Raw genomic sequence first — 27021 nt, forward strand, 5'->3', positions numbered from 1 at the left:
CCAGTTTGAGCCAACTCTGAGCTCAGGAATGATTTTCTAAATACTGGATCAGATTTCTTGAATGTCCATGTTCCACAAATGGATACTTACCATTGTCCTAATGGGTCTGATGACAACTGCTTAGCAATTTATCAAGCTATTAATTTAAAAACATTTCAGCAAGAGATGAGATAGTGAGACACAAATGCAGAAACAGAAAATGACAGGGTCTTACTACTTTGAAGGGATTGAAAATCACTGCCTTAAGATCTTTGAAATTTTAGAGCTGGGTCGTGCATAGGCTGAGTTTTAATGGACTCTCTGGGGGAAAAAAAGCTTCTGATTACAAAAAGAAAGCAATTTCCTTATTGTGCAAGAACTACTTTTTTTGGAGAGGACAAAGAAAATAATATTTAATAAACTCATTATATACATTGAAGTAACTTTTTTAGAAGCATGCCCTGTGCCCAGTACCATGCTAGACACTGAGATACAAAAATGAAGAAGACATGTATCTTGTTGTCTAGCCTAGTGGTGGAGAAAGAGAAGCAAAGAAATGGTATAATAGACACAACAAAAGAATGTACTAAGAAGTTAGAAGTAAGACAGTGAAAAGTGAGGTTAGAGGGATGAACAGAAACTGTGTTGCAAAGATTTTGGACTTAAATTTGTGAGTGATGTACAGCCACTAAACAGAAGTGATCATCAGATTTAATTTTAGAAGGATCATGCTGTTATCAATATGAAGAATGGGTTGCAGAGAGGAGACATCAAAGGCAGGATGAGTTCCAGTCTTCATAAAAATCACTCCACTACATTCTGATACATCCCTTTCTGTTCTCCAGTCCATTTCCTTTTATCCCCCAGACACATGATTTAGAAATTATCTAATCTTTTAAAAGTGCTATTTAGTTTCCAACTATTTGAGGTTTTCCCAGATATCTGTTATTGATTTCTAATTTATTTCCACTGTGGTCAAGAGAACATACTTTGCATGACTTGAATCCTTTTATGTTATGGAGACTTGTTTCATGGCTCAGAATGTGGTCTATCTTGGTACACATTCCATGTGCTCTTGAAAAGAATGTGTAATCTACCGTTGTTGGGTATGGCTATGTTCTATAAATGTCATTTTCATCAAGTTGGTTGATAGTCTTGTTCAAGTCTTCTATATCCTTACTAAGAGTTTTTTTTCCTGTTAAGTCTTTCATTGAAATTGAGCCTATGGATAATCTAGCTCTAAAATCTGTGTCTTCTTATTCTATCAAACATTGAAAGAGGTTTTCAAATCTCCAACTATAATTGTAGATTTGTCAATTTCTCCTTACAGTTTTATCAGTTTTTACTTCAAGCATTTTGAAGCTGTTTTTAGGTGAACAAGCATTTAGGATTTTTGTGTCCTCGTGCTGAATTTGACTCCTTTAGCATTATGAAATAATCTTTATCCCTGATAAAGGGATTGCTCTGAAATCTACTTTGCCTGATTTTTTCTTAATTTTTTTTAAATTGGGGTATAGTTGTCTTACAATGTTGTTAGTTTCTACTGTACAGTGAAGTGGAGTTCCCTGTGCTATACAGCAGGTTCATATTAGTTATCTATTTTATACATATTAGTGTATATATGTCAATCCCAATCTTCCAATTCATCTCCCCTCCTGCTGCTTTCCCCCCTTGGTGTCCATACATTTGCTCTCTACATCTGTGTCTCTATTTCTGCCTTGCAAACTGGTTCATCTGTACCACTTTGCCTGCTATTAATATAGCCACTCCTGCTTTCTTTTGATTGGTCTTAATATGGTATATCTTTTTCTACCCTTTTACTTTTAATCTGTCCTTTATTTTCAACATGTGTTTTTTGTTGGTAGCATATAGTTGGAACTTGTTTTTTTAATCCAATCTGACAAGTTCTGCCTTTTAATTGGGGTATTTAGAATATTTATCTTTAAATCTCTTGAAAAGATAATTGACTGTTTAAGCAAAAATAGTTAAGTGTGAAGCTTATAGCATATGTAGATGTAGAATGTGAGGCCCCAACAGCACAAAGGCAAGAAGAGAGAAATAGAAGTTTTTCATTGTAAGGTTCTTAAACTGTACGTCATGTGGTATATCACTTGAATGTAGACGGGTATGTTAAAGATGTATATACTATAACCCTAAAGCAATCACTGAAATAAAAGTTACAATAAGCCAACAAAAGCGATAAAATGGAATCATGAAAAAAATACTCAATCTAAAAGAAAGTAGAAAAAGAAGAAAAAAAGAACAAAGAACAAATGGAACAAATAGAAAACAAATAGAAAGATGATAGATTGAATCTAACCATATCAATAATTACATTAAATGTAAATGTTCTAAACACCCTGATTAAATGGTAATGATTGTCAGATTAGGTAAAAGAGCATATGAAACACTCATCAGGTACTGCGCTAAGTACGTTACATAGTCTCATTAAGTCCTCTTTTTTTTTTTTTAGTTTATTTTTATTTATTTTTGGCTGTGTTGGGTCTTTGTTGCTGTGCGTGGGCTTTCTCAAGTTGCGGCGAGTGGGGGCTACTCTTCGTTGCGGTGTGCAGGCTTCTCATTGTGGTGGCTTCTCTTGTTGCGGAGCATGGGCTTTAGGCGCGTGGGTTTCAGTAGTTGTGGCTCGCAGGCTCTAAAGCGCAGGCTCGGTAGTTGTGGCACATGGGTTTAGTTGCTCCACGGCACGTGGGATCCTCCCAGACTAGGGCTCAAACCCGTGTCCCCTGCGTTGGCAGGTGGATTCCCAACCACTGCGCCACCAGGGAAGCCCTCATTTAAGTCCTCTTAACAATCATGAGGTTATCATCGTGTCCTCATTTCAAATATTTAACAAATGAGCCTCAGAGAGGTTAAGTAACTTCTCCAAGTAGCAAAGCAGGGAATCACACTTGGGCACTGCAGAGTGCTAGTAAGCATGTATGTAATACTTGCTTCCTTCCCCTCCCTCCAATTCAACAGCATTGAGTACCTGCTACATGGAGGAACTGTCCCAGGAGCTGTGCCACAGGACAACTCTGATAACTGTTTGGGATGAAATCCAGCTTAACCAACTGAGTGACCACAGGCTATGTATAATACTTCCTTAAGCTCTAGTCTCCTCATTTGTAAAATGGAATTAAGCATACCTGCCTCATAGTGTTGTTGCGATGATAGATTCAAGAAAGTCCAGTGGATAGTGTGTGTCACGTGGGGGTGGTGAACTGCTTTTGGTACTTTAACCTGCACCCTGCAGATCACACAAGAAATATCAATTTGTACAATTCCATGTAAAAACCAAACTACTATTAGAGAACAGTGACATTCACTGTCTTCCTGTTTGACCTGCAGCATTACAGAAATAGACCATAGAGGTCTCATTTTTAATTTCCGGCATTATATGAAGTCTGGGTTTCTTCTTTGAGAATCTTAGCAATGCAATGAATCAGTCTTCTTCTAGAGAAACCTTTCAACTCAACTATTACATTTATGAATTAATTTTGTTTTCCTGGAGTAAAAGTGTCAATCTTATTTGTTTTCCAAATTAAGGGGTTTAGATTCCTCACACTTTCACTTTCATACTGGACATCTATACTGGGGACCTGGAAGGAATAACTTCAACTTAGGTTGTATTAATATTATTATAACAATAATTAAAAAAAAAGAATTTACACAAGCATTATCTTATATCTGACATATTAATATAGAAATTAAAAAATCGAAATGCAGTCCTGGGAGTTAAGCAGACAAAAAAATAAAAAACAAAACAATCAAACCACATATGATTCCAGCATCACATAGAACCTTTAAATGTATTTTCTTTCAAAAGAGAAAATCAATAAAAAAAATTGTTTAGATACAACATGAATGTCAGCAGAGCAGGAAGCCAATCAGTCTTTCAATATCATAGCACTGCTTTTCTAAGCAAATAACCGAAAGACACAAAATTTCAAAGATATTTTATTCAAAATTCTCCATCTAGGAGAAAAGATATATAACAATGTGCACACATGCTTTAATAACTTATTTCACTGTACAACTTGCATCCCATACAATGGTACAATAAATCAGCAAAAGAAAATAATTAGCACTTAAATAATCTATCATGTAAATAGCACTGAATACAGGGTTCAACAAGGTGGAATCTGTACATTTTTTCATGACTGAGGCAGAGCATCTGTCAATCTAGTTGAGAATGTGTCTAAAAATCGAGATGTCTACACCTCTCTTATTAGTGATGTGAAAGGCTATTAGGACCTATGTTGGTTTTGGTTAAATTTGGTGGGTGAGAGCAGAGGGGCTCTATCACTTTTATCCCTTTCTTATAAATACTTTTTCCCTTTTATGTTACTTCCACAGTTTTAAATAAAAATATATTTTATGCTTGTGTATACTATTTTGTCAATACTGTTCTAGCACAGAATTATGTTAATTGGTTATTTTATAGCTAGCAAAATGGTCCAAACACATTAAGGAAACAAAAGAAATTGACCACTTAGTTCTGCCAAAGTAGCACCTAGTAAAACAGCATGTCAGTAACGTTTCTCCTGCTAGTCCTCCTACATGCAGGCAAAGAGACGTGGCAACAACTTCAAAAACACGGGCAGAAATTTAAGGAAGAAGATACTATTCCTGTTCCTGAAAAAAAATCTTACTAGTTAGTATTTCTCTATTGCATTTAATAATCTCGGAGTTATAATGATTGCTAAATCAGAGGAAGACTATACAAGAGGAAAACAAGATAAAAAATGAGTGACTAGTGAAATCTGAACTTCTTCCAAGAGATTATATTTTCCAAGAAAAAAAAAAGGCACAGGAGGTATACATTTCAATTTGGCTCAAAAATAATGAAAATTAACTGAAAAAAGTTGGCAATAACTACTGAAACATAAAATCCAATTCTCTACATTTTCTGTGACAGAGCTCAACAAACAAACAGAAAAACACCCTGATTGTGGTTCACCATAATCGGGACTATACATACTGCCTGACGTTTCTACACAGACTGAATCCCAAGGACTAAGTCTGCAAAGTAGGATCGAACAATTGATTTCAATAAAACATCTGCTTGATCAATATTTTCTTTCTAAAACTTAACCTATGTTCAAGCTAACTTCCTTTTGTGGAACTGAAACGATTTAAATGCTCTAATTTTTAGCTGATTGTAAATGTATTACAGTAATCCCACATACCAAGGAACACCAACAGATGGAAAGTCAACTAGTATTATATCTGTGAAAGCTAACTCAGATTTCACTTGGATACTTGTAAACCATGAATCATAAGTTTCAAAAAAACAGTAGTTGTGGTCAAGTTTATATCCTATATCTTTAAAAGATACCAATAATATTTATTATAATTGTAAACATACGTCTGTCTCCCAAGAGAGCACATCCAGGAAAAGGTGCATTTATTGTAACTGCACCTAACATCCCCTTACAGGCTTTCTGTGACAACTGCAGTGTAACTAACTACCATTGCTGAGTAGGACTCTAGGCCACAACCCGAGGGAATCATGTTTCCCCAATACCACGGAGCTACTTTACCAGCAATTATGATCGTGACGCAACATTAACAAGTTACACATTTAAAAAGTCATTAGAACATCTCGTTCTTGGACACTAGTATAGAAAGGTCTTCCAAAGATAAAGGAATGGAGGCCTGGTTTAATTTTCTCAGCTAGAGCCATTATTATGTTAAGATCGCCCTCTGCTGTTAAATCAAGGTCTATCTTCAGGTTCCGAAGCGATTTAAAGGGCTTTTTCCCCTTCTGCCTACAAATAATAATAAAAAAGAAATTATAATACAGAAAATGTCCAAAGGGAACAAAACAAAAGCAACGTATGAAGGTTTTTCTTCCATTTAGGAGTCTGACTTACGTATCATCTTCTATATATTTTATTAGTGTCAAGGCTTTTCTGTGAAGGACGAGCAGAAACTGTGCAAGGAAAGTACTCCTGAGAGATAGACCGGGTTTCAAATGAAAGACCTGCAGGAGAATGAAGCGTTTTTATAAATAATTTGCCCCATTCTACTTATACACAGCATGTTTCTGTCTCAGCGCTGACAGTGCCTGGCAGATAACTCACGTTAGAGCAGCTAACCACTTCCACAGATGCGCCCTGACACACAGGAGGAGGCAGAGGTATGGGTCTGGGAGTCATCTAACAGTTCTGTTTTATCTTTAAGAATTGACTCAGATTTTTCCTTCTGCCTTAGACTATATCCGTGTTCATTTTATTTGTCATTAAAAATCATGATATAAGTTACTTCTAGCTGTGTTACTTAACTTTTCTCTGCCCACACCTTCAAATAAAATTGGAGCTACCAGAGGTGAGCCGTGCTTAGACTATGGTTTTTTTTTTGTTTTGTTTTTTTAAAATAAATAAATTTATTTATTTATTTATTTATTTATTTTCGGCTGTGTTGGGTCTTCGTGGCTGCGCGCGGGCTTTCTCTAGTTGCGGTGAGTGAGGGCTACTCTTCGTTGTCGTGTGTGGGCTTCTCATTGTGGTGGCTTGTCTTTGTTGCGAAGCACAGGCTCTAGGCGCGTGGGCTTCAGTAGTTGCGGCTCGCGGGCTCTAGAGCGCAGGCTCAGTAGTTGTGGCGCATGGGCTTAGTTGCTCCGCGGCATGTGGGATCTTCCTGGACCAGGGCTCGAACCCGTGTCCCCTGTGTTGGCAGGCGGACTCTTTACCACTGCGCCACCAGGGAAGTCCTAGACTATGGTTTTGAGATATTCATATTATTCTATTCTGGGGGGGTGGGGGTACATGTGTAGTGGTAGAAGGATTTTATTTCTGCTTGGGAAGCATGGAATTACATGACTTGGGATTATCTTTGAACTTTGTAATATGTCACAGACCACATAGACCTGGATCCAAAATTCCTAGTCAAACCTAACAATTATGTTATTTCAAAGCTGCATCTATGACACTGTTTCTTGGCCTGATCCCCAGAAAGATAATTATGACAAATCTCTGTTATCTTAAGAAATAAGACCCATATAATCTAAAATTTTCTTCAAAATCTAGATTTTTTTCAAAGGAATGAGACAATAAAGATGCTATCATGTAAATAAGTTTTAAAGACATTGTTTGCTCAATTAAGGCAAATAAACATTTGTACAATATCCCCCTTACCAAAAGAAAACACCCTTGGGTTATAAGTTAGTGCTTAGAATTAAAACATTTATTATTTGAACTGGGGGATGCTGAATCTTTAATTGTTAATATACAGGCTACTCCCCTCTAACAATTCAGAAGAAAAATAATTTTGACACTTTAGAAAGATCAGAGACTCTACAAAAGGACTTAATTCTAAATTATATATATAGTATAGGCAGTGTGGGATATATTGAAAAAGAAAACATGTCATACCATTCACTCTGACAATCTCAGGTTTAACATTTACCTGATCCAGGAAGGCTTTTACTAGAGTGTCTCTGTGTAAGACATCTTGAAAAATATTCCTATGAAAAAAACAGGCCAAATGTTGAAATGATTTCCACAACCTCTCACACCAGCCAATAAATTAAATTCTTAGAAGTGGGATTATAAACATATTTATAAGAATTAGATATCTATATATTTGAAAATATAAAATACATACTCATTTTAACTCAAGGATACATTTGTCTATTACTGGAGTTTGTCAGGCCACAATGTAATTATTTTCTCTTAAACAGTATAAGCAGTCCCAGGAAGGGTATGTATGTATCTATCATACACATTATAAAAAAATACCACGAGCCTTAGGTGATTCATAAATATAATTACCAATCCCGCCATCTCAAAAATATAGAACAGCAACAAAAATAAACACATACCACTACCACCAAAAACCAAAACAAAATAAAAGGTTAACTTCACATACTAATAACTTCTAATAAGTAGTTTAGGAAGAAAAAAAGGTAAGAGGACGAATGCTGGGTAACATTCAAGTGGGATTAAGGAACACACACAGATGATTATCTGCAACGTCTTGACCACTGGGTTTGTATCCACAAGCCCATCATCTGGCAAGTAACATGAATCAGCTACCTAAGAAAATGTCAGCTACATTGGCAATGAGCAGAGTAAGAAGTTAAGTTGTAATTCACACTTGAGATAATGTTTATCTACCACACAACCTAGGATATAGTAGGTTCTTAAAAATGCTTTTAAGCTTAGTAAGTAATTTTTAACTGAAAAGAAAGACTGAAAATAGTAGGGATCATCATATAACTGACAGGAGTAGCAGGGAAGGAGGTGTGTGCGCAGAGGTAATAGGAAAGTACCTAAAATTTCCTAGTTTTAGGAGATGGGTGTTCCCTACTACAGAAGAAGGAAACTCAGAAGGGGGAAAAATCAGCATTTCACAATTACTGGCTGTCCACCTGGTGGCCAGTGTGGGCACTGACAACAACCTTTCTCTGGCTTTGGAGAGAGAATTCAGCTATTTAAGTCTAGTGTTCTGAACATATCTGTTTCATAAATTGATTGTATTGGTCATATGTGAATCAGGTGAAGCAAAGTGTTAAAAAATTCCCCCAAAAGCACTCTCCAGGAACCCACCAAAAAAATAGAAAAAAAAAAAAAACCAAACACTTTAGGAAAGAAGAAAATGCTTGAAGGATCAGATTAATTTTGAGAATTTTGACACGTGTGCCAAAATTACCTATATGTGAAAACTTAGGGACCTGAAATTCTTATTTTGACCAATTTGTTTTCTAAACCAATTCCCCTAAATCTTTCAAAGGACCCAACAAGAACACCAGAGAGCTGGGAAAAGCTGGGTCCTAATGAAGCCATCTTTCTGCACCTAGAGACACATGAGGCTGGGGATCCCTTGGACATGGTGTTTCCTTGCTATGCTTTTGGGCAACACCTTATGTCTGACTATTGGTGCTTCACATGTCTGTTGCCTCAGCTCAAAATTTTTCTTCAAGACACAGGACAGGGTTGCTTGCTCCAATTTTACTGCTGCCTTGTACACTCAAACCTGGATTATACTAGTTAACATTTATTGAGCACATTCTATGTGCCAGGCACTTTAAACTGATTAAAGAGAACCATGATAGTATACTACAATTTCTTTTCCTGATTTCAGAACATCACTTAAGTGTTTTATAATTCAGATTTATCATCTTTTTTTTTTTTCTAGTTGAGTCCACATTCAACATGTTACTATCATTACTTTTTTTCTTGTTAATTTACTGATCAGACTTTATGGTAAGAAATGAATAACACAATATAAAATGCAAAGTAAAAGAATGCTCTATTAATATATTTTGACAGTTTTGCCATATTTCATATTTATATATCAAGGAAAAACAGACTTAGAATTACCTCCTTAGTTAATAAGGTTTAGTTAATAAGTCTTTTATGACTCTTACACACTAGTCTATAAGCAATGTAAGGAGCTGGGGCTGTCTGGTTGGCCACTATTAACCTTAGCACCAAGTACTGCACCTAGGGGCTCAATATACATTTGTTAAATAAATACTTAAATACTTATTTTTAAGGACTAATCTGACCTATCTTATGGGAAACACAATTATATTAAGAAAAGCTGACATTTAAGAAAAAATGCTTGATTAACCAAATACTTCTTCCAGTATAATTCTCCTAGTAATATTTCTTTCCTTTTAAACACCAAATTGTTTGTTTTCTTTCTACTCATAAAAGATACAGTTTCCTAATATTGCTTAATGACAATATCAAAAAGCAGGGCACGACATACAAATCAGGAGTGAAGCTTTCGTCCGTGTAGATGATGGTATCCTGAGCCATGTCTTCTTCTGAAGTGGCTCTCCAGAATGCTGCCAGCTCTGATCTCATGTATCTACGCTGATTATAAATATGTTCGTGACAGGGTGGCATCTGCTTGACGGTGTTGACGTCCACATCTATGTGTGTGGTGGGATAGGGCGCGTACATGACTTGCCGGAAGGGAAGCACAAAGCTTCCAGTTGAATCCTGTTATAAACGAAAAGAAAATTTACTGAGAGAGGAACCAAGATGGCGGAGTAGAAGGAAGTGCGCTCACTGCCTCTTGCGAGAGCACCAGAATCACAACTACCTGCTGGACAGTCATCGACAGGAAGACACTGGAACTCCCCAAAAAACATACCCCACGCATCCAAAGACAAAGGAGAAGCCACAATGAGACGGTAGGAGGGGCGCAATCACAGTAAAATCAAATCCCATAACCGCTGGGTGGGTGACTCACAGACTGGAGAACACTTTTACCACAGAAGTCCACCCACTGGAGTGAAGGTTCTGAGCCCCACGTCAGGTTCCCAACCTGGGGGTCTGGCAATGGGAGGAGGAATTCATAGAGAATCAGACTTTGAAGCCTAGTGGGAATTGACTGCAGGGCTTCGACAGGACTGGGGGAAACAGAGACTCCACTCTTGGAGGGCACACACAAAGTAGTGTGTGCGTCGGGACCCAGGGGAAGGAGCAGTGACCCCTGGGGAGACTGAACCAGACCTATCTGCTGGTGTTGGGGGGTCTCCTGCAGAGGCAGGGGATGGCAGTGGCTCACTGTGGGGACAAGGACACTGGCAGCAGAAGTTCTGGGAAGTACTCCTTGGCGTGAGCCCTCCCAGAGTCTGCCATTAGCCCCAGCAAAGAGCCCAGGTAGGCTCCAGTGCTGGGTTGCCTCAGGCCAAACAACCAACAGGGAGGGAACCCAGCCCCACCCATCAGCAATCAAGTGGATTAAAGTTTTACTGAGCTCTGACCACCACAGCAACAGTCAGCTCTACCCACCACCAGAGCCTCCCATCAAGCCTCTTAGATAGCCTCAACCACCAGAGGGCAGACAGCAGAAGCAAGAAGAACTACGGTCCTGCAGCCTGTGGAACAAAACCCACATTCACAGAAAGACAGACAAGATGAAAAGGCAGAAGGCTATGTACCAGATGAAGGAACAAGATAAAACCCCAGAAAAAGAAAATTTACTGTCTTTTACACCAAAAGATATGAAGAACTATCTTTTAATTAAAAAAAAAAAAAACTGGCTTTTACTTAGCAAATCCAGCTCTAGAAATTTATCCTGGAAAACGAATCATGATTGTGTGCCAAATTCCAGTGATGTGTGTGTTACAGCACTGGGTTAGACAGTAAATCGCCAGAAACAACCTAAGTATCCAAAAAGAGAAATGATTAAATAAATAAAAATGGTTTATTGTTTAGCTGCTAAAAATTAAGTTGCCAATGTTTATGTGTTGATATTGAAAGATGTTCACAATACACTGTGAAAAAGGAAGTTAAAACATGCAAAGTATAATCTAATTTTTTGGGGGGAGGGGAAGATATGAAAAAAACACTAACAGAAGAAAAAAAGATCAGAAAGAAATATGCCAAATATTAACAGGGCTTATTCATTGGATTATGAGATTACAAGTGGCTTTTTACATTCTTCTTGATTATTCATATATTCTGTTGAGTCTCAATGAATATGTATTTTTATAGTAAGTAAAAAATGTACTTCTTTCCAGGTATAGTCAGCTGGGTAGCCAGCTGCCATATAACAAGTACCTACTGTTATAATGTCAAAGTATTCTCTGGAAAGCTATACAATTTAGACTTGCGTGGAAAACTCTTAACAAATATTTTTTCATTAAATTATAGTTTCAAGTTTTCCACTATGCATTTGGTATAGGTCCCTTTTAGGGATAAAATTACACAATAAATGAGATGATGCTGAGGAAATAAAAGTACTAAGTACCTTATTATGCCTTTGATAGGAGAAGTTCTAATTTTCAGATTTGTACAATTCAAATCAAAAATGAGTTCCTCTTAAGTAGTTTCTGTATTTAAACACTATTATTCTCAGCTCAGAGCACGTACATTATTGAAAATGTAAAAGCTGAAAATAATTTTTATTTGCAACAATTTTTAGTATTTTTTTCTTTCATTTTACTATGCCTATATCCTCAAGAAAGTATTCACTCTGAGAGACTCACATAGCCATTAGGAAATCTACTTCTTCACACCTTTGACTATAATTGAAACATCAATAATAGATTCAATAAAGTGAATAACAATTCCCCATAATTATTGAAAATAATTGCTAATTTATATTTATCTGTTTTGCTCCTTGAAAAGCAGACTCAAGTAAATAAAGGAAAAATATAAAATAATTTTTTCTTATGTATATATGTGTGTGTGTATACACACACACACATACATACATCCAGGAATTGCTCGAGTCCTGTACACTGTTTCAAGATAGGAAGCAGCTTAACATTTTTTCAATAAATGAATATGGTACTTTAAACATAAAATGGTAACACCAAAATTCAAATCCGTTCAGTAAAAAAAGAAATGTTCCCATTTAGTTATGGAACTTGATTCAAGCACATATTAAAAAAAAAAAAATCCTGAGGCCAGACAGGCAGCTACAGGAAACCAGAGAGAAACACAAAGAAAGCTATTCTGTGATGTTTCACTGATACTAACTATAAATTCATACGACATACACTCCATGTTCAGACCTGTGTAAAGGAAGTCAGCTCCTTGGCATATAAACATGAGACACATTAAATGCTAATGTTCAAAATATATGTATAAAGATTCTCAAAAATGATTTAAAAAAATTGGGTTCACCTGTGATAAATGGACACTATACCTTTAGTAGGCCTTGTACAAAGAGCCCTGACTCGTATTTAAATGATGATTCTGCTTCACATAATCTGGAGCATTTTCTCTCTGCTGGAGTCAGAAAAAGGCATAATGTTCTTACTATCTGTAAGTGAAAATATTTTAGCATTAAAATATGAAGTAAAAAGGTCACTGGTTTGCTTATGAAAGAGATCTGAATAGAAATTTCAATTGTTATTGTCAATAAAATCTATTCTGAGAAATAAGTATGCCATAGTCAACTGGAATAGTCTATGGGACATCACACTTGTTGCTTAAAATAGGTATTCTGTGGTCAAGTAAGTTTGGGAAATGTTAGTAAATTTACTGTATGGTATCTCAAAACCTTTAACATTTGAATACATATTGTGACTCTCCAGGTGACTGAAACAATATGCAGACTTTCTCAAACTTACTTGACCATGGAACCCTTATTCCTAATCTTATATTAGGAAATAATGACCTAATATAATTATTGATTGTATCTCCACCCAGCAACAAGTGTGTTTCAAACAAGTAAACAGTTTGGACGAGAAAACTAAATGCAGTTAAATCAAGCAGAATTATGGCTTCTGTTAATAGTCCTAAAATCCCATTACAATGAATATCTAAGTGTCTAACTCCTTCAACAGAATGAGAATTAATTCTTTCAAATTTAATTTAAAATAAGCTAGCCATTGGTTGGGGATTAGAAACCTATCATTCTAACAGGATTTGATCATAGTTCTATTAGGAAAAATAAAAAGCCATCTAACTACCTTGGAATTCAGACTATATTCAGAGTTTCTATATTAAAGCAGTGGTTTTCAAACTAGTGATGGCAACCTTTTCTTAAATTAAAAAGAGAAAAGATAAAAGAGAAGCTATTAAACTAGAAGAGGATGTGGGATGAGAAAAATATTTGAAAAACAGAGCCCCAACCATGGAGGCTTTCTCCCTCCAAGAAGCAACTGGGAAGGCCCTGTGGAACCTGACGGCTTTGGAGGACACAAATTGAAAGCTACCTTCCTTGGGTAACAGAAATAATAATAAGTCACTAGATGTAATATAATAACAGAGGTAAGCTAACCTGTCATAAATGGTTGTACCAGAAATTTAATTTTGGTAAATCAAGGGTCAAGTAATTATACAGGGTAGCTTATTATATTACAGAAAAAAAAATTACGAATATATTTGTCAAGCAAATAATCATTCCTAATATATTTCCTGTGTAAAACTTAGAAAAATTAGGTTTGTTTAAATTGATAGATATGTGCACTTTTCTCTCTCTAATTAATGATCAGTGAAGAAAAGTACAAAATCCCTTAGTTTATTACCTAATGCTTGGAAAGGTAACTGTTCATTAATTATTTATTAACTCATATAGCACTAAAAGAAATGGTCACAAATGTTACTGAATAAGATATAACCTCCGTCGATCACTAAATAGCAATAGGTCCCTAAAAGGAATAGATTTAGGGGGAAAAGCAAGACAGTGAAATCAAGATGAATGATCAGATACCATTTCTTTGTAATGAGTACCAAAAGTACATGGCTATCTTCACATTTATTAAAGATCACATTAGGAAATAGAAGACAAATATTTTTAAAAACATCTGATTTTAAAATATTCTCAAAACCATTTATACAGTACTGAGACTAGTATTTATGAATTATCACAATGAAACTGATAAATGACTTCCTATTCAAACAGTTTACTTTAAACTCATTTTTGCCACAGGGTGTCACAGTAATTTGGTCAGATTATATTGCCTCCTTATACTATTAGACCATCTTGACTGCAACCTAACCTTTAAATTACAATCCGTAATATGTTAGCAGTTTAAAAAAGTCAGATCATTTGCTGGATTATAAAATAAATTACCTTATTTACTTTCTCCGCACTGCTACCTACTACAACAGAACAGCCACACGTCTGCAAGTGGGAGCTGATGGCACTATAAATTGGAAAAAAAAAAAAAAAGATTAAAAACACTGAGTGTAAAACAATTTCACAAACTAAAAAAAATAATAATAAAGACAAGTGAGCGTCAAATAACTCTGAATAGCTTTACATGATGAACACCAAAGCTCTGATTATAATGTCATCTTTTATTTCTATAGTACTTTGCATTTTCTACCACATGCCTCTCACAGATTCTACTTGAACCTTAAAACAATGCAGTTAGTAAAATATTACCATTTTATCGTGGAAGAAACTGAGGTGTAGAGAGGTTAAGTGGTAAATTTTAAGTCAAATGGGATTAAAAGTAACATGAATGGCTGACACTGAGCAGAGTCAGGACTAAAGAGCTCCTGATTCAAGCCATGTGAGGCCTGGAGATTAAACAAGCTCACACCTCTAAGACTCCATCATGAACCTAAAGGAGAAGACTGTAGACATAAAAGCAAATACTTTATCCTTTCACTCCTTATTTTTTAAAATAAGATTTTGTGATAATCTGTAATTGTAAAGAAACACTCAAGTAGGAGATGAGATTATACGTGTAGACGCAGTACTTAGTTAAGGGACTTAGCACATAGGCACTCAATAAATACTGGCTATTATTATTGTTATTATCACTTTCTTAGAAGAAATATAAATAGAAAATGTAAGCTATTAGCTATTATTATGTGCTTATATGTGCCATGCACTGTTTTAAATGCTTAATATGATTTATCTCACTCAAGGCTTACAACAATCCTATGAAGTAGGTACTACTAATATTCCCATTTTATAGATGAGGTAATGGAGGCACAGAGAGTTCAGGTGGCTTGCCAGGAAGTAAGCCAGGAAGTAAGCAGAGAGTTCAGGTGGCTTGCCCAGGGTTACACAGCAGTAAGCTAGGAAGTCTGGTTTTAGAGCTCACACTTTTAAGCACTAAAATCTATTGTAAAATGGAAAGGATCAGTACAAATATGAATAATTTTCTTTTCTAGGCCGAAATAAGTCTATCCACAATGCAACTTAATTTGAAAGGATTCTTAGTTTCAGCTTTAATGAGAAGAAAAACAAGAAACCGGAACCAAACAAGGGTCGAAGAATTCTTGTCTGGGTACTACGGAAATTCAGCTTCTTTAAATATTAAATAGAGTAACATCAAATATATCATAGGCATGTGATAAGTAAAGAAGTAACACAAAGCTAAGCAATAGTTCAGATATGCATTTTGACCCTAGAATAATGAAGGCAGGCATTCTGTTATTATTTTCTTCCTTCCCAATCTTGTCACAGGTGAGCGTAAGATTTGCATCTGCTTCATCCAGCTTTTACAAAAAGAAACAAAATTCTTACTTGAGAAGAAAGCCTTCATGACAACTGTCACCAATATCATCATCATTGAGAACTGTATCAGCTATCTGAAATGCACCAAAAAAAAAAAAAATTTATTCTGGCTGTAACAAAACGCTGAAATAACACTTTTAATACACAAGTTTTCTGAAGTGTAGGCTCAGTATAACACACTGCCCTCATTTCTGAGCATCACAAATCCCCATAAAACAATCTGTGTGCATCACTACAAACTTGCAGAACAAATGATGTGAAAGCTGGTCAGACAGCTTAAGCAACAATGCTTACAAGAACAATTTCCTCTTCTGAGCCGTCACAATCAGGAGACACATCTTAATTACAAAGTCACGGAGCAACAAAAATAGTTTCCTAAAGATTTCTCTATACACGCGTAGTGTGTAATTCCTAATGTCCTCAACAAATGAATGATTAAGGAAATCAGATTAGTGAAGGTAAGTGAACTTCCATTAACTGCCAGTGATTTGTACACTGCTTTGTTACAAAAAGTACTGCATTAAATACTGATTGATTCTCTAAGGTCTGAAATTCTCTCACTTAGGAAATATAAAAGAGGAGAAATTAACTTAATAAATTTAATTTCATCATATTACCATTACTGACCAAAAAGCCTCTGGCCATAAAATTCAGGATTTTAAGTGTGTTTGTTAAAGTGGCTAATAATTCATATGAATAGTATGTATGACAAAAAAATGTATATTACTAAAATTAGAATATTACTAATATACATCATAGTAATATAACTCAAGGGAATTGATAAAGCGTACCATTGCTCCTATTTAACATTACAAGTGAGAACTTACATCTATTTCTTCAGGGACACTGTGGGATTTCATAGATGAAAGCAGTTCCATTACAGGAATTACTTCCCCAGTAAGCATTGGAATAATACTCTGACCCTGCATAAAAAAGTAAAATGAGGTGAAGAAAAGTCACACAATATAGGATAAAGTGGGCAACAAAAAATCAAAAACTGAAAGCAAAGAATAACACCCTTTGACAGAAATACTTGATAACTTGTTCAAACACAGCCCCAAACAAGTCTACTACTCCAAAATATTTCTATTTCTAAAGGATTTACATGCTGTTTAAAACTCCTTTTCATTCTTCCAGGAATAATTTTCTTTTTTTCTCTTTTTTTTGGCTGCACTGTGCGGCATGAGGGATCTTAGTTCCTCAACCAGGGATCGAACCCATACCCCCTGCAGTGGGAGCACGAAGACTATTTTTGTTGTTGTTAATTAAATATCTTTATTACGGGAAAGTTTCCCATATCCCATACTATGCCTAGAATATGTTAACTCATTAAAAGTATACAGTTTTTTTGTTTTTTTTTTAACTGGGGCTACAGTTGTTTTACAATGTTGTGGGAGCACGCAGTCTTAACCACTGAATCGCCAGGGAAGTCCCAGGAATAATTTTCTTTAGTCAGAATGGAATCATTGGTTTATCATTTACTCGAAATAATTAAATCACCACACCAAATTTAGAAAGGATCTCCTTTGAAATTTTATTTGAGATATAAGAACTTCTGTTAATCAAAGGTCACTGATGCATTTTATATTAAAAATGAGGAAAGCCAAGCATAAAAAGGCTTTGAAATGCTCAGCAGATAACTCAGTAGTAAAGTGTGAATCAATACTCAATCTCAGGACTTCCCTGGTGGTCCAGTGGTTGGGACTTCGCCTTCCAATGCAGTGGGTGCGGGTTCAATCCCTGGTCATGAAGCTAGGATCCCACATGCCTCGCGGCCAAAAAAACCAAAACATAAAACAGAAGCAGTGTTGTAACAAATTCAATAAAGACTTTAAAATTGGTCCACATCAAAAAAAAATCTAAAAATAACCCCTCAATCTCTACATTCATAATAAGGTATAATCTACCCAAATGCAAATCAAAGTCATAACGTATATTTTTAAGAATCAATAAAGCAGACACACTTCCTTCAGTGTTCTTTCAAGGTAATGCTACTACTTATTACATCTCAAAGATGTAATTTTAAAATCTGTAGTTTCTAGAATGAAATTGAAAATTCAATACAGAACACCACACACGTAAAGTGTCTCAAATACGGATGTTCCCTCATTTATTCACTGCCACCACCACTCCCCCAAAATGTTTTGCCCATCCTGAATATGTAAACTTTCAGAGAGGCAGATGAAATTGTCACATGTCTATCAATTTTTAGCTACGCATGTTTTAAAATCACATATTATTTAAGATCTAACAATACAACTTTTCCCCTCATTCACGTTTTATGAAATGATTATATTCAAACTCACTACATGCCTATTCAAATTAGAACCTCTGTCATCCTTACAGTCAGTCCTTGTTTTGAGTGACCAAACCTAGTTTTCAGAGCCCCTTATCATATAAGTTGCTTCAGAATTTAAATGTGATGCTGTCTCTGGAAATTTTATCCTAATAGGCCCCCTTGCATCACACAGGAGGTTTTATTATTTAAAAAAAAAAAAAAATCCATCCTGTAGTAACATAAAACCACTCATTGTTTTCACTTTTCAAAGTAATTTTTTAAATGTCTGCTTACAACTACAACAATCAACACATGCAATTCAAGAAGATTAATAACTGAAGCTGCGTTAAATTTGCTTCCTTGTAAAACGATTTTATCAGATGACAGCTATAAGCATCTAAAACCAGCACTGATTAAAGTTGTTTTAGACTAAGTATCATCCTCAAACAGTATTTATTGTTCAAAATAAAGTCACTGCAAGCACATGATATGAGATTTGCAAGAACTCGATTATCAGGTGACTCCTTTTCAGAAAGGACAGTTATGGGAAAATACCTTCCCTTAGGTGTAGGCATATATAGTATGTCATACACAGCATCTCAGACATTTATCATCATAAGCAAATGGATATGCTCATTGAAGCTTAACAACAATGACAAATCCTAGAAGGCTGAACACAGAAGAGGCTCTAAAAGAAAATGCTTCCAGTTATTTCCTCCTTGGACTTCTCTAACTTGAACTTTTCAGCAGGTGAACGTTTCCCCTTTAAAAACCTCCAGTTTGTCCAAGTATACTTTCCTCCTGACATAGAAGGGATAGGATAACATTTTCAACAAAAGCCCTTAAACGAGAAATAAACCTTAATGTTAATAGTGGTCAACTTTTTAAGTACAGGTTTCTGGTTTGAAAAAAAATCCCAGAAAAAGGAGAATTTTACTGGGTCCTAAATTTGGTTATTTTGAGATAAGTCTACTAGTTACTCCGTAACTAGCAGGTACATCTAGAAGTTGGTGAAAGTCATCCCATTCCTTGGCACCCTGCTTACTGACCAGCAAGCAAAGGCTGGGCTTCTCTGAGTAAAGGGAAACATTTCCTTGTAAGTCTTAGAAACTGCCCCATAATTACCTCCTTCTGACTTTTGTAAAAGTTATTTACAAAAGTACAAACACAACAATTTTGTAAAGAAGATCATTTTATAGGGTTTTGTATTTCCCTTGTTCATGTTGCTGTAGTTTGACAAACTTTTAGAAAAAGTTCATTGTTTAAAATATCATTTGTCTCAGGCAAGCTAAAGAGAACCAGGGAGAAGGCTAGTTTAGACTGGAGTTTTAACAGAGGAGCAAGGAGGGTGGCCAGAAGCAATGAGAGTAAAAGCAAAGAGCACTTTCTCCTTCGGGGATTCGCCTTCTGAACGTCTCTGCCCTAGACTGAAATGTTTTGCAATTAATTTCCATAAGGGAAGCCATACCCTTGCAATCATGCTTCTCAAGCCCTGGTGCCTGCTCCCTAAGGATGTTCAAAACCATGGGATAAACACAGCATGTTTTCCTGGAGACTTGATACCACTGGAAGCCCGAGTGGTAAGAAGGTGAGGAATATCACCAGCAAACTGTAATATTAAAACAAAAAGATATATCACGGAATAAAATGTAAATTGCATGAGTTTTAAAGATACAACACGGGACTTCAAAGAAATATGATGCTTAGAGCTGTGTCTGTACCCCCAGATACTTTAGGGGCACTCACTCTCCTGTTACAACTACTTCTGTGGAAATGTTTGAGAAGCAATACCTTAAAAAAAAAAAAACAAAACTCATATAGAATTTAAAATTTTTACTATGAACAAGTTATCCAAAACTTATCCCATGCAAACAGAAAAAAAGGGAAGCAAAATACTAATTTGTGGATGCAATTATTATTATCCTTTATTTATTTAACTCTTCAGGTCTAAGATATGGAAGTTTTCATCCAGTTTATTCCATTTATCTTCATAAAGATTCTGTTCGTGTTCAGGCTCACTCTGTCAAACAAATATGTCTTCAAGGCCTTAACAGAAGCAGCCCTTAGCTTTATACAGACATATGTAGTGGGTTTAGCAGTGTCCGGTAATATGCAATCTGCACCTTACCTGATCTTCCATTCTCTCTGTGCCTTCCAAGATGATCTTCTGGACATTTTCTTGCCTTTCCTGAGCAAGAGAAAATTCATTAAAATAAAAAAACCACAACATTTTGATACTTGTTTATTTTTCACAATACAGTTAAATGGCAGACATCTTCTTGGGTAATTTAGTTCATGGGAAAAACACGTTCCACTTTAGGGCAAAAAAAAAAAGTGGGGGGGGGGATTAACCCAACAAATCCATGCTCTCATAGACAATACGAAATAAAATAAAAACACCCTTTTTGTCTGCAGTTAAAAACAGATAATGTGACAGAAAGAGTCAATGTAACATCTGCATAGTTTCACAAAGGAAACTAATGATTTGTACTTTTCAAATTAGATAAGATCTAGATGAATCTAGTGACTATACAGCTTCCAGATTTTAAATGATTTTCATAAGCATGTGAGAAATAAGGAGGCAAGCCTGCAAACACAGTAAAAAACTCTTCTTTTAAAAGATACTATTTTTCCTTGCTATTTGGTAAAAGCCTTATAAAATCAGTAAGGCTTTAGTGGACTTCCATGTTAGTATCAAACTGCAAAGCAGAAAGGAGAATTAAATTTGTTCTTCTCATCTGCCAAAATTACAGTATATGGAAATATAATTATCACTATATATTAAACTATAAGATTAGGGGACAACAATGATTTCCTCTAGCTCAATCTACAAAATTAAAAGGAATATCTCCTGAAAACCATTTGGTCCAACTTCTTCATTTTACAAATTTGGGAACTTGGCAAAGAAATTAAAGGGACCAAAGGTTATTTGGGCAAAGGGTTACGAAACTATTGTTCTGAACTGCTTACACCCACACAGTGGTAAGTGAAAGACAGGGTCATGCAATGCAGAAACAAAAAGCTTTTAGAGTCAAAGGCTCCCAAGACAAATCCAGATTCTAAAATTTATGTTTCCTTATTTCTCTAAGCTTCTGGCTTTCTATTTACAATGTGATGCTATCATCTCCTACTTTCCAGGGTTAGAAGACCACAGACATCAGCCTAGATCTATCCGTACCTAACAGGGTAGAAGCAAATAACAGCTCCTGTTTGAAGTTAATTGCATATAATTTCTAAAAATTAGATAAAAATGTATCAGAAGGTAAACTTTCAGTGGCTAGGTTAGCATGCTTAATAAGCTTCCAAACCCACTCACCTTGTGCATCCATATCCTTCCCTTCCGGATAATGTGCGTTAATCTATCCACACACACTCTGTGAAGTGGGAGATAGAAACTCAGTTCCGTCTGGGGAAGTATAATTGATAGTCCATAGGTGCTCCTATCCCCATTCCAGTTTCCATCGAAGATTAATGAAACAATAATTACTCCTTTTTCAGACAAGACAAAAAACTTTACGTCTATCGCCCCACTCTCTGCATTTCGAAGGATTTCTCCATTGAGGGTATGGTTGGCAAGAAAAGTTATTTCTCCGTCGCTTAGAAGTAACTGTTCTGTCTTTGGGGCCCAAATGTGTCTTACTCTAGGACCAAGAATATTGTCCCAGTAAGCAAAGGTTGCTGCTAATAAAGGGGATTCACCACTTAAAGCAATCTCTGTCTTGGCAACAGCTGGAGAAGGTGGTGGACAGAGAGTCGACATCACTGCATCCCAACTGTCACATTATCCAAAAGCTCCAAGGTTATCTGAACAATGACATACAAAACCAGTGATTAGGTTCAGCGATTTTAAGTCATCCATCAAAAATGCAAATTTTGGGACTGACATATATACACTACTATATATAAAATAGATAACTAATAAGGACCTATAGCACAGGGAACTCTACTCAGTACTCTGTAATGACCTATATGGGAAAAGAATCTAAAAAAGAGTGGATATATGTATATGTATAACTGGTTCACTTTGCTGTACATTAGAAACACAACATTGTAAATCAATTTTAAAAAAGAAATAAAGGGCATTCTAAGGTCAAGAAAACCCCCAAACCCTCAAATGATTTACGTATATGTGGTTTTCTCCTCTTCAGTCAAAAAGATTTGGAAGCATGTCTCCTACATGAAAGAGACATTAAACTAGCATGGCAGGTGCATATTAAGTGTTTGCGATATGATGATCGCAAAATGTACTACCATACGTAGTAACATGCCACTTATATTCAGGGCATACACTTAGAAATCCAAAATAATGATGGCCTTAAAAAAAGCCTCTGAACATTAATATAAAATATTATATACTAAAGCTCATAGAATGGATCCTCACTGTTTCTAAATATCCAGCCTATATACAATTCTAATATGATAGGATATTTGGTTCCTAAACCATAGGAACTAAAGGGAAACAAATTGAGAAAGGGAGGGCTCAGCTAGAGACCATGACACTTGTTGTGCGCTGAACTATGTCCCCCGCAAAATATATGCTCAAGTCCTAACCCCCTGTATCTGTGAATGTGACCTTATTTGGAAACAGGTGTAATCAAGTTAAGATGGGGGTCCTAATCCAACGGCTGGTGTCCTTACAAGGAGAGAAAGATTTGGAGACACACAGACAGGGAAAACAGGGCCATGCGAAGATGAAGGCAGAAACTGGAGTGATGCAGCTACAAGCCAAGGAATGTGAAGGACTGCTGGTAACTATCAGAAGCTAAAAACAGGCAAAGAACGATTCTTCCGTGGAGCCTTTAGAGGAGCATGCCCCTTCCAACACCTTATTTCAGGCTTCTAGCTTTCAGAACAGAGAGAGAATACATTTTTCTCATTTTTACATCACCCAGTTTGTGGTACTTTGTTATGGCAGTCCACACCTGACAGCAGAAAACCTTAAAAGCTGCTAAGAAAAGAAAAGAAAAAAAAAAAAGGCAAAAGCTTGCAAGAATACAACAATCTAGAACCATAAGAGAAAATGAGCAAAAAGTCCTCAATGCACTCAATGATTCTCTTTGGGTAACAGGATGCTAAAGCCCAATACTGGTGTTTAAAATGACAGATAAATACATTTAATATGCTATTCAAGAAAGCAGCGTAGCCTTTTATCATTGCAAAGAGAGTTATACTAAACGGTTAAAGTAAAAAAGCTTTAGTTATTTAAAACATGTAGAGAACTAAATGATTGGATGGGCCCCGTCAACCTTTCAATCTACTGAGAAAACAGAGAAGAGGAATTGCCCAAGGTCACCAAGCCAGGCTGGAATCCAGGTCTCTTGTATATCTTAACCCACCCCATTGTATCACTCTGAAAGTGTACATTCAATGTGATGTTAATGTAAAATGAATCATTCCTGCCTAATATTAAAATTGAATACCTATGCATATTCAATACCAATTTCATTTAAACAGGTCTAAAATTGTGGAATCTATTCGTCATATAATGGTAAAGGATAGTAGTTAATAATAGGTGAACTATGATGTATCTATCTTTGCCTGTATGATTGCTTTGGGAATTAACATTTTATCTGTAACTAAATTCATGTCAAAGTAAACCATTTTACTTAAAATAAAGAATTTGATCTACACCTTGTCAGGAGAGTTCAGAGATTGATGAAAAGCAAAAAAAAAACCCCAACAAAAAACGACTCTAATTTTAGAGTACTGTATGAGCACTTTTATCATGATGTCAAGAATAGTTGTAAGTGCTTGGCAAAACGCTTTACAGTAGGTATGTGCAGAAATGGTTTAACACAAGAACAGTTCTTGTGTATTTTTTATTTTAGAAATTCATTTAGGAAATATTCACTTTTTAAATGTGTTATATCAATTTAATAGACTTAAGAGACTACGCTGGGTATAAGTTGTATAGTTTGTTTAAAATATCCACTGTTATGTATACAATTTAAACAGTCAGTTTATAATGACAGAATATAAGAATATAATCTGAATTGAAACTGTAATGATGCTATGATAATTAACAACAGCAAACCAGAGGCCAAGGAGACAAATTAAGTAAACACAGAGCTATACAATTATATGGTAACATATTCTTCTTTTGTTCTTCCTTTTTGGATAAAAAAGGTGAATAATCATAAAGGCAATACTGCAACTCAAACATTTCATCATTATGTTGAAAATAAAAACACTTCCTTAAATGGAATTGAGCCCTGGAGCAAATATGGTTAGATTATGGGACAACTTTTTACCTGATTGTGAAAACTCAACTATTATAGACCACTAATTACATTCAATCTCATTGCTAGTATCATTAGAAAGAGAATAAGGGACAAAGATTATGTTGAATTGTTTAGCTTTAAATCCTGCCAAAAGTCACAGAGGAGTACAGTTAGGAGAGTAGTAAAATGAGTCTACTAACACTTAAAGTCATCATCTTTGGTAAAGAAAATCCATACGTACAGACATGGCTCAAAAAAATCAGTTCAAAATCAAGTCTTTTATCTATATATCTTATTTACATGTAGTGCTGGTTACACCAGAGAGTTATCAAACAAAAGCCGTAAGAGTCTTTGAGGGAAGCCAGGATTCAAATTGGGTGACACAGTGGCTTGCCACACTCCTGTAAACAAAAAACAGGGTTCATGAGGATGTACCCAATATACTTCCTGAAAATCATCCAACATATGCAGATGTAGAGATTATACTAATTATCATCTGTTAAAACTGTTAGCACAGGGGTAGTTTTGAAGTTTTGCTTTTTCTTAAACCTTTGCTAAAAATCAGCCATCTCTTCTCTGATTGATATTTAGAAAGTTGGTTGGTCCACTGCTGTTGCAAATCAGAATTCAACCATCATAAGGCCCACACTTCTTGTAACCATGTTTTCTGTTTATTTTCTCCCAGCTCTAAGAGAAGCAGGATCCTAAACCAGCCCACCTTCCAAAACAGGAGCTGCCCAGACCAACTTTATTGACAGTGATCTGCTTGCAACACCAGATAGTTCGCAACACTTTTCAAGACTCAGAGGTTAAGTTCATCATATCACTATCAGACCATCTCTCACAGCTCCAGTTTCTCAAATAGGCAGGCTAACCTACTACTCCTTAGAATTACTTAATTAAAATAGAGCCCAAGGGCAGGCTTGAAAGATAGGAGTCTCCTCTGGTTTTCTCTCTCTCTGAAAGTAAATTCTGAACTGCTAACAGGGCCAAAGAAAGACACTATTTTATCAACTTCATAAGGTGGGGAAAAAACACTTTAGCCCCTATGTAACTGTTTCCTTGGAGCAGGTTAGTTCTGGCATACTGCACAATCTGCAATGTGGTCTATCACTTCTCTTGTTTTTGTTTCATGTGCATAAAGAGAACAGGCATCATGAGGTAGTTTCCAACTGATTCAGGGCTTTCCTAGACTGCCAAGGTGCTGGCAACAGTGTCTGTGTCACATAACACCATCATACTTCAAGTACTCTGACTCCGTATTATTAATTTCCCATATATTGTATTCTTGCTTCTGTGATGTTCCCTTTATGTTAAAAGTTTTCCAAAGTCTAAGATCGTATCTAACAGTATTTTCCAATCTCTTTGTACAAATTAAAGTGCCAGACGTATTGTGTCCCCTTGCTTTGCATCACAAGAGAGATGAGAACAGTTTGAATTGAAATTTATCCACTGGCTACAACCAGACTGTTTTAACTAGAGCCTAACAATCTTCATTGTTTCTTAAAGGGCCATCTCTCTCGGGCAAGTGCATGACCTCCCGGTCTCCTGAATACAGAAGCCTGGTGGAGTTCACCGGGGCCAGTCAGACCGAGTGGTCACAGCAGACGCGTAATCAGTGCACTTCTTTTTGCAACCGATACCATCAGTCAAGTGATGCCCAAGTCATAATGGTCACTTCCTTTAAGTAAGTCTGTGTATCCTCGGAGAAGTGAAGTAAGCAGGTCATGAACCACAAAACGGGAGCAAAAGACAGTCTAGAATTGCTGCCCAAATTTACAAGACATCAGCAATCCTTAGAAACTTCAAGTTCTGTAGACGAGTAGTATTACCCCACGCCACGCCGCTTTATCCCCTCTCGGACCCCGACTTGGTACGGAGCAGCCGCGCGCCTCCCGCCCTCTGGTTTTCCCCGGGCCAGGCCTCTCGGTGCCCGAGGCTCCTTTTCCTTGAGTCACGGCACAGGGGGTCCGACGGGTCCCTCTGAGTGTCACGCCGGGACCCCGAGAAGGAGCCAGCTCGGAGGCTGTGCGCGGAAAAGCGAACCGATCCCTATCCCCCTGCCTCTGCGCCGCCACTGCCAGAAAGCCCGGATGAAGGCAACTCCACTGGTCGCCGGGCTGAAAATCCCGATGCCGGCTTTCGATCAGGGAAGAGAGCGGCAAAGAGAGGACCAGCCGAGCAGAGCCCTGACGAGAGCCTCCGCCCCCGCCCGCGCGGTCCCGGCACCCGGAGCCCAAACAGCCACCTACACGCCGGCTTCTCACTCACCTACTCGCCACCGCCTGCGCCTCCGCCGCCGCCGCCGCCGCCGCCGCCGCCGCTGCGGGCATAGGACCGCAACCGCAGTCCCGCCCCCGCGGCCCTGGCCCCGCCCCCGCGCGCGTTGCGTCCCCGAACCCGCTTCACGCCGTGGTCGTTTCCCGCCTTGTGCTCTTCTGGTAAATTTTATCAGATCTTTTCTCATTCACCCTTAGCGAATACTGTGAGAGCAAGGGGAGGAGAGAAAGGGCGGGAAAAACAAAGCCACACACCTCCTAAACACACCCCCTGCTCTCTCTAGGCCCCGCCCCCTTAAAGAAGAAACCGTGCAGCAGGGATGGCTGACGCGTCAAGCGCCATCTTTCACGCGGGCGGAACAAGTCGCTG

The 27021-nt window shown here is 36.9% G+C and overlaps 1 protein-coding gene across 4 annotated transcripts; it reads right to left on the reverse strand.

The window, feature by feature from the left end:
* Positions 1 to 3984: 3984 nt before the first annotated feature.
* Positions 3985 to 26729, reverse strand: C9orf72 (C9orf72-SMCR8 complex subunit). 4 transcript variants are annotated; one of them, XM_068552455.1, is made up of 12 exons: positions 26644 to 26710; positions 24673 to 24773; positions 21468 to 21955; positions 20280 to 20339; positions 16701 to 16796; positions 15883 to 15947; positions 14473 to 14545; positions 12598 to 12714; positions 9700 to 9935; positions 7390 to 7447; positions 5856 to 5965; positions 3985 to 5750 (listed from the first exon to the last, which is right to left on the reverse strand). In XM_068552455.1, the coding sequence occupies exons 3-12, from the start codon at positions 21909 to 21911 to the stop codon at positions 5564 to 5566; spliced, it is 1446 nt and encodes a 481-aa protein (XP_068408556.1). In that variant the 5' UTR covers positions 21912 to 21955; positions 24673 to 24773; positions 26644 to 26710; the 3' UTR covers positions 3985 to 5563. The 4 variants fall into 4 exon arrangements, with proteins under 4 accessions (XP_068408556.1, XP_068408554.1, XP_068408555.1 ...); XM_068552453.1 differs by having other exon boundaries at positions 24614 to 24773; XM_068552454.1 differs by having other exon boundaries at positions 24573 to 24773.
* Between the last annotated feature and the right edge of the window lie 292 nt (positions 26730 to 27021).

This window comes from Eschrichtius robustus, chromosome 10 (genome assembly GCF_028021215.1).
Source record: "Eschrichtius robustus isolate mEscRob2 chromosome 10, mEscRob2.pri, whole genome shotgun sequence".
NCBI classification, from domain to species: Eukaryota; Metazoa; Chordata; class Mammalia; order Artiodactyla; family Eschrichtiidae; genus Eschrichtius; species Eschrichtius robustus.

What these genes read in the sequence shown, in the direction of transcription:
- C9orf72 (XM_068552456.1), bottom strand. Translation starts at nt 21,911, where the DNA reads ATGTCGACTCTCTGTCCACCACCTTCTCCAGCTGTTGCCAAGACAGAG. An exon ending in GAAGGATATGGATGCACAAG is followed by an intron (nt 20,340 to 21,467) that starts GTGAGTGGGTTT and finishes TCTCTTGCTCAG; the next exon opens with GAAAGGCAAGAAAATGTCCA. An exon ending in GTGTCCCTGAAGAAATAGAT is followed by an intron (nt 15,948 to 16,700) that starts GTAAGTTCTCAC and finishes GGTGCATTTCAG; the next exon opens with ATAGCTGATACAGTTCTCAA.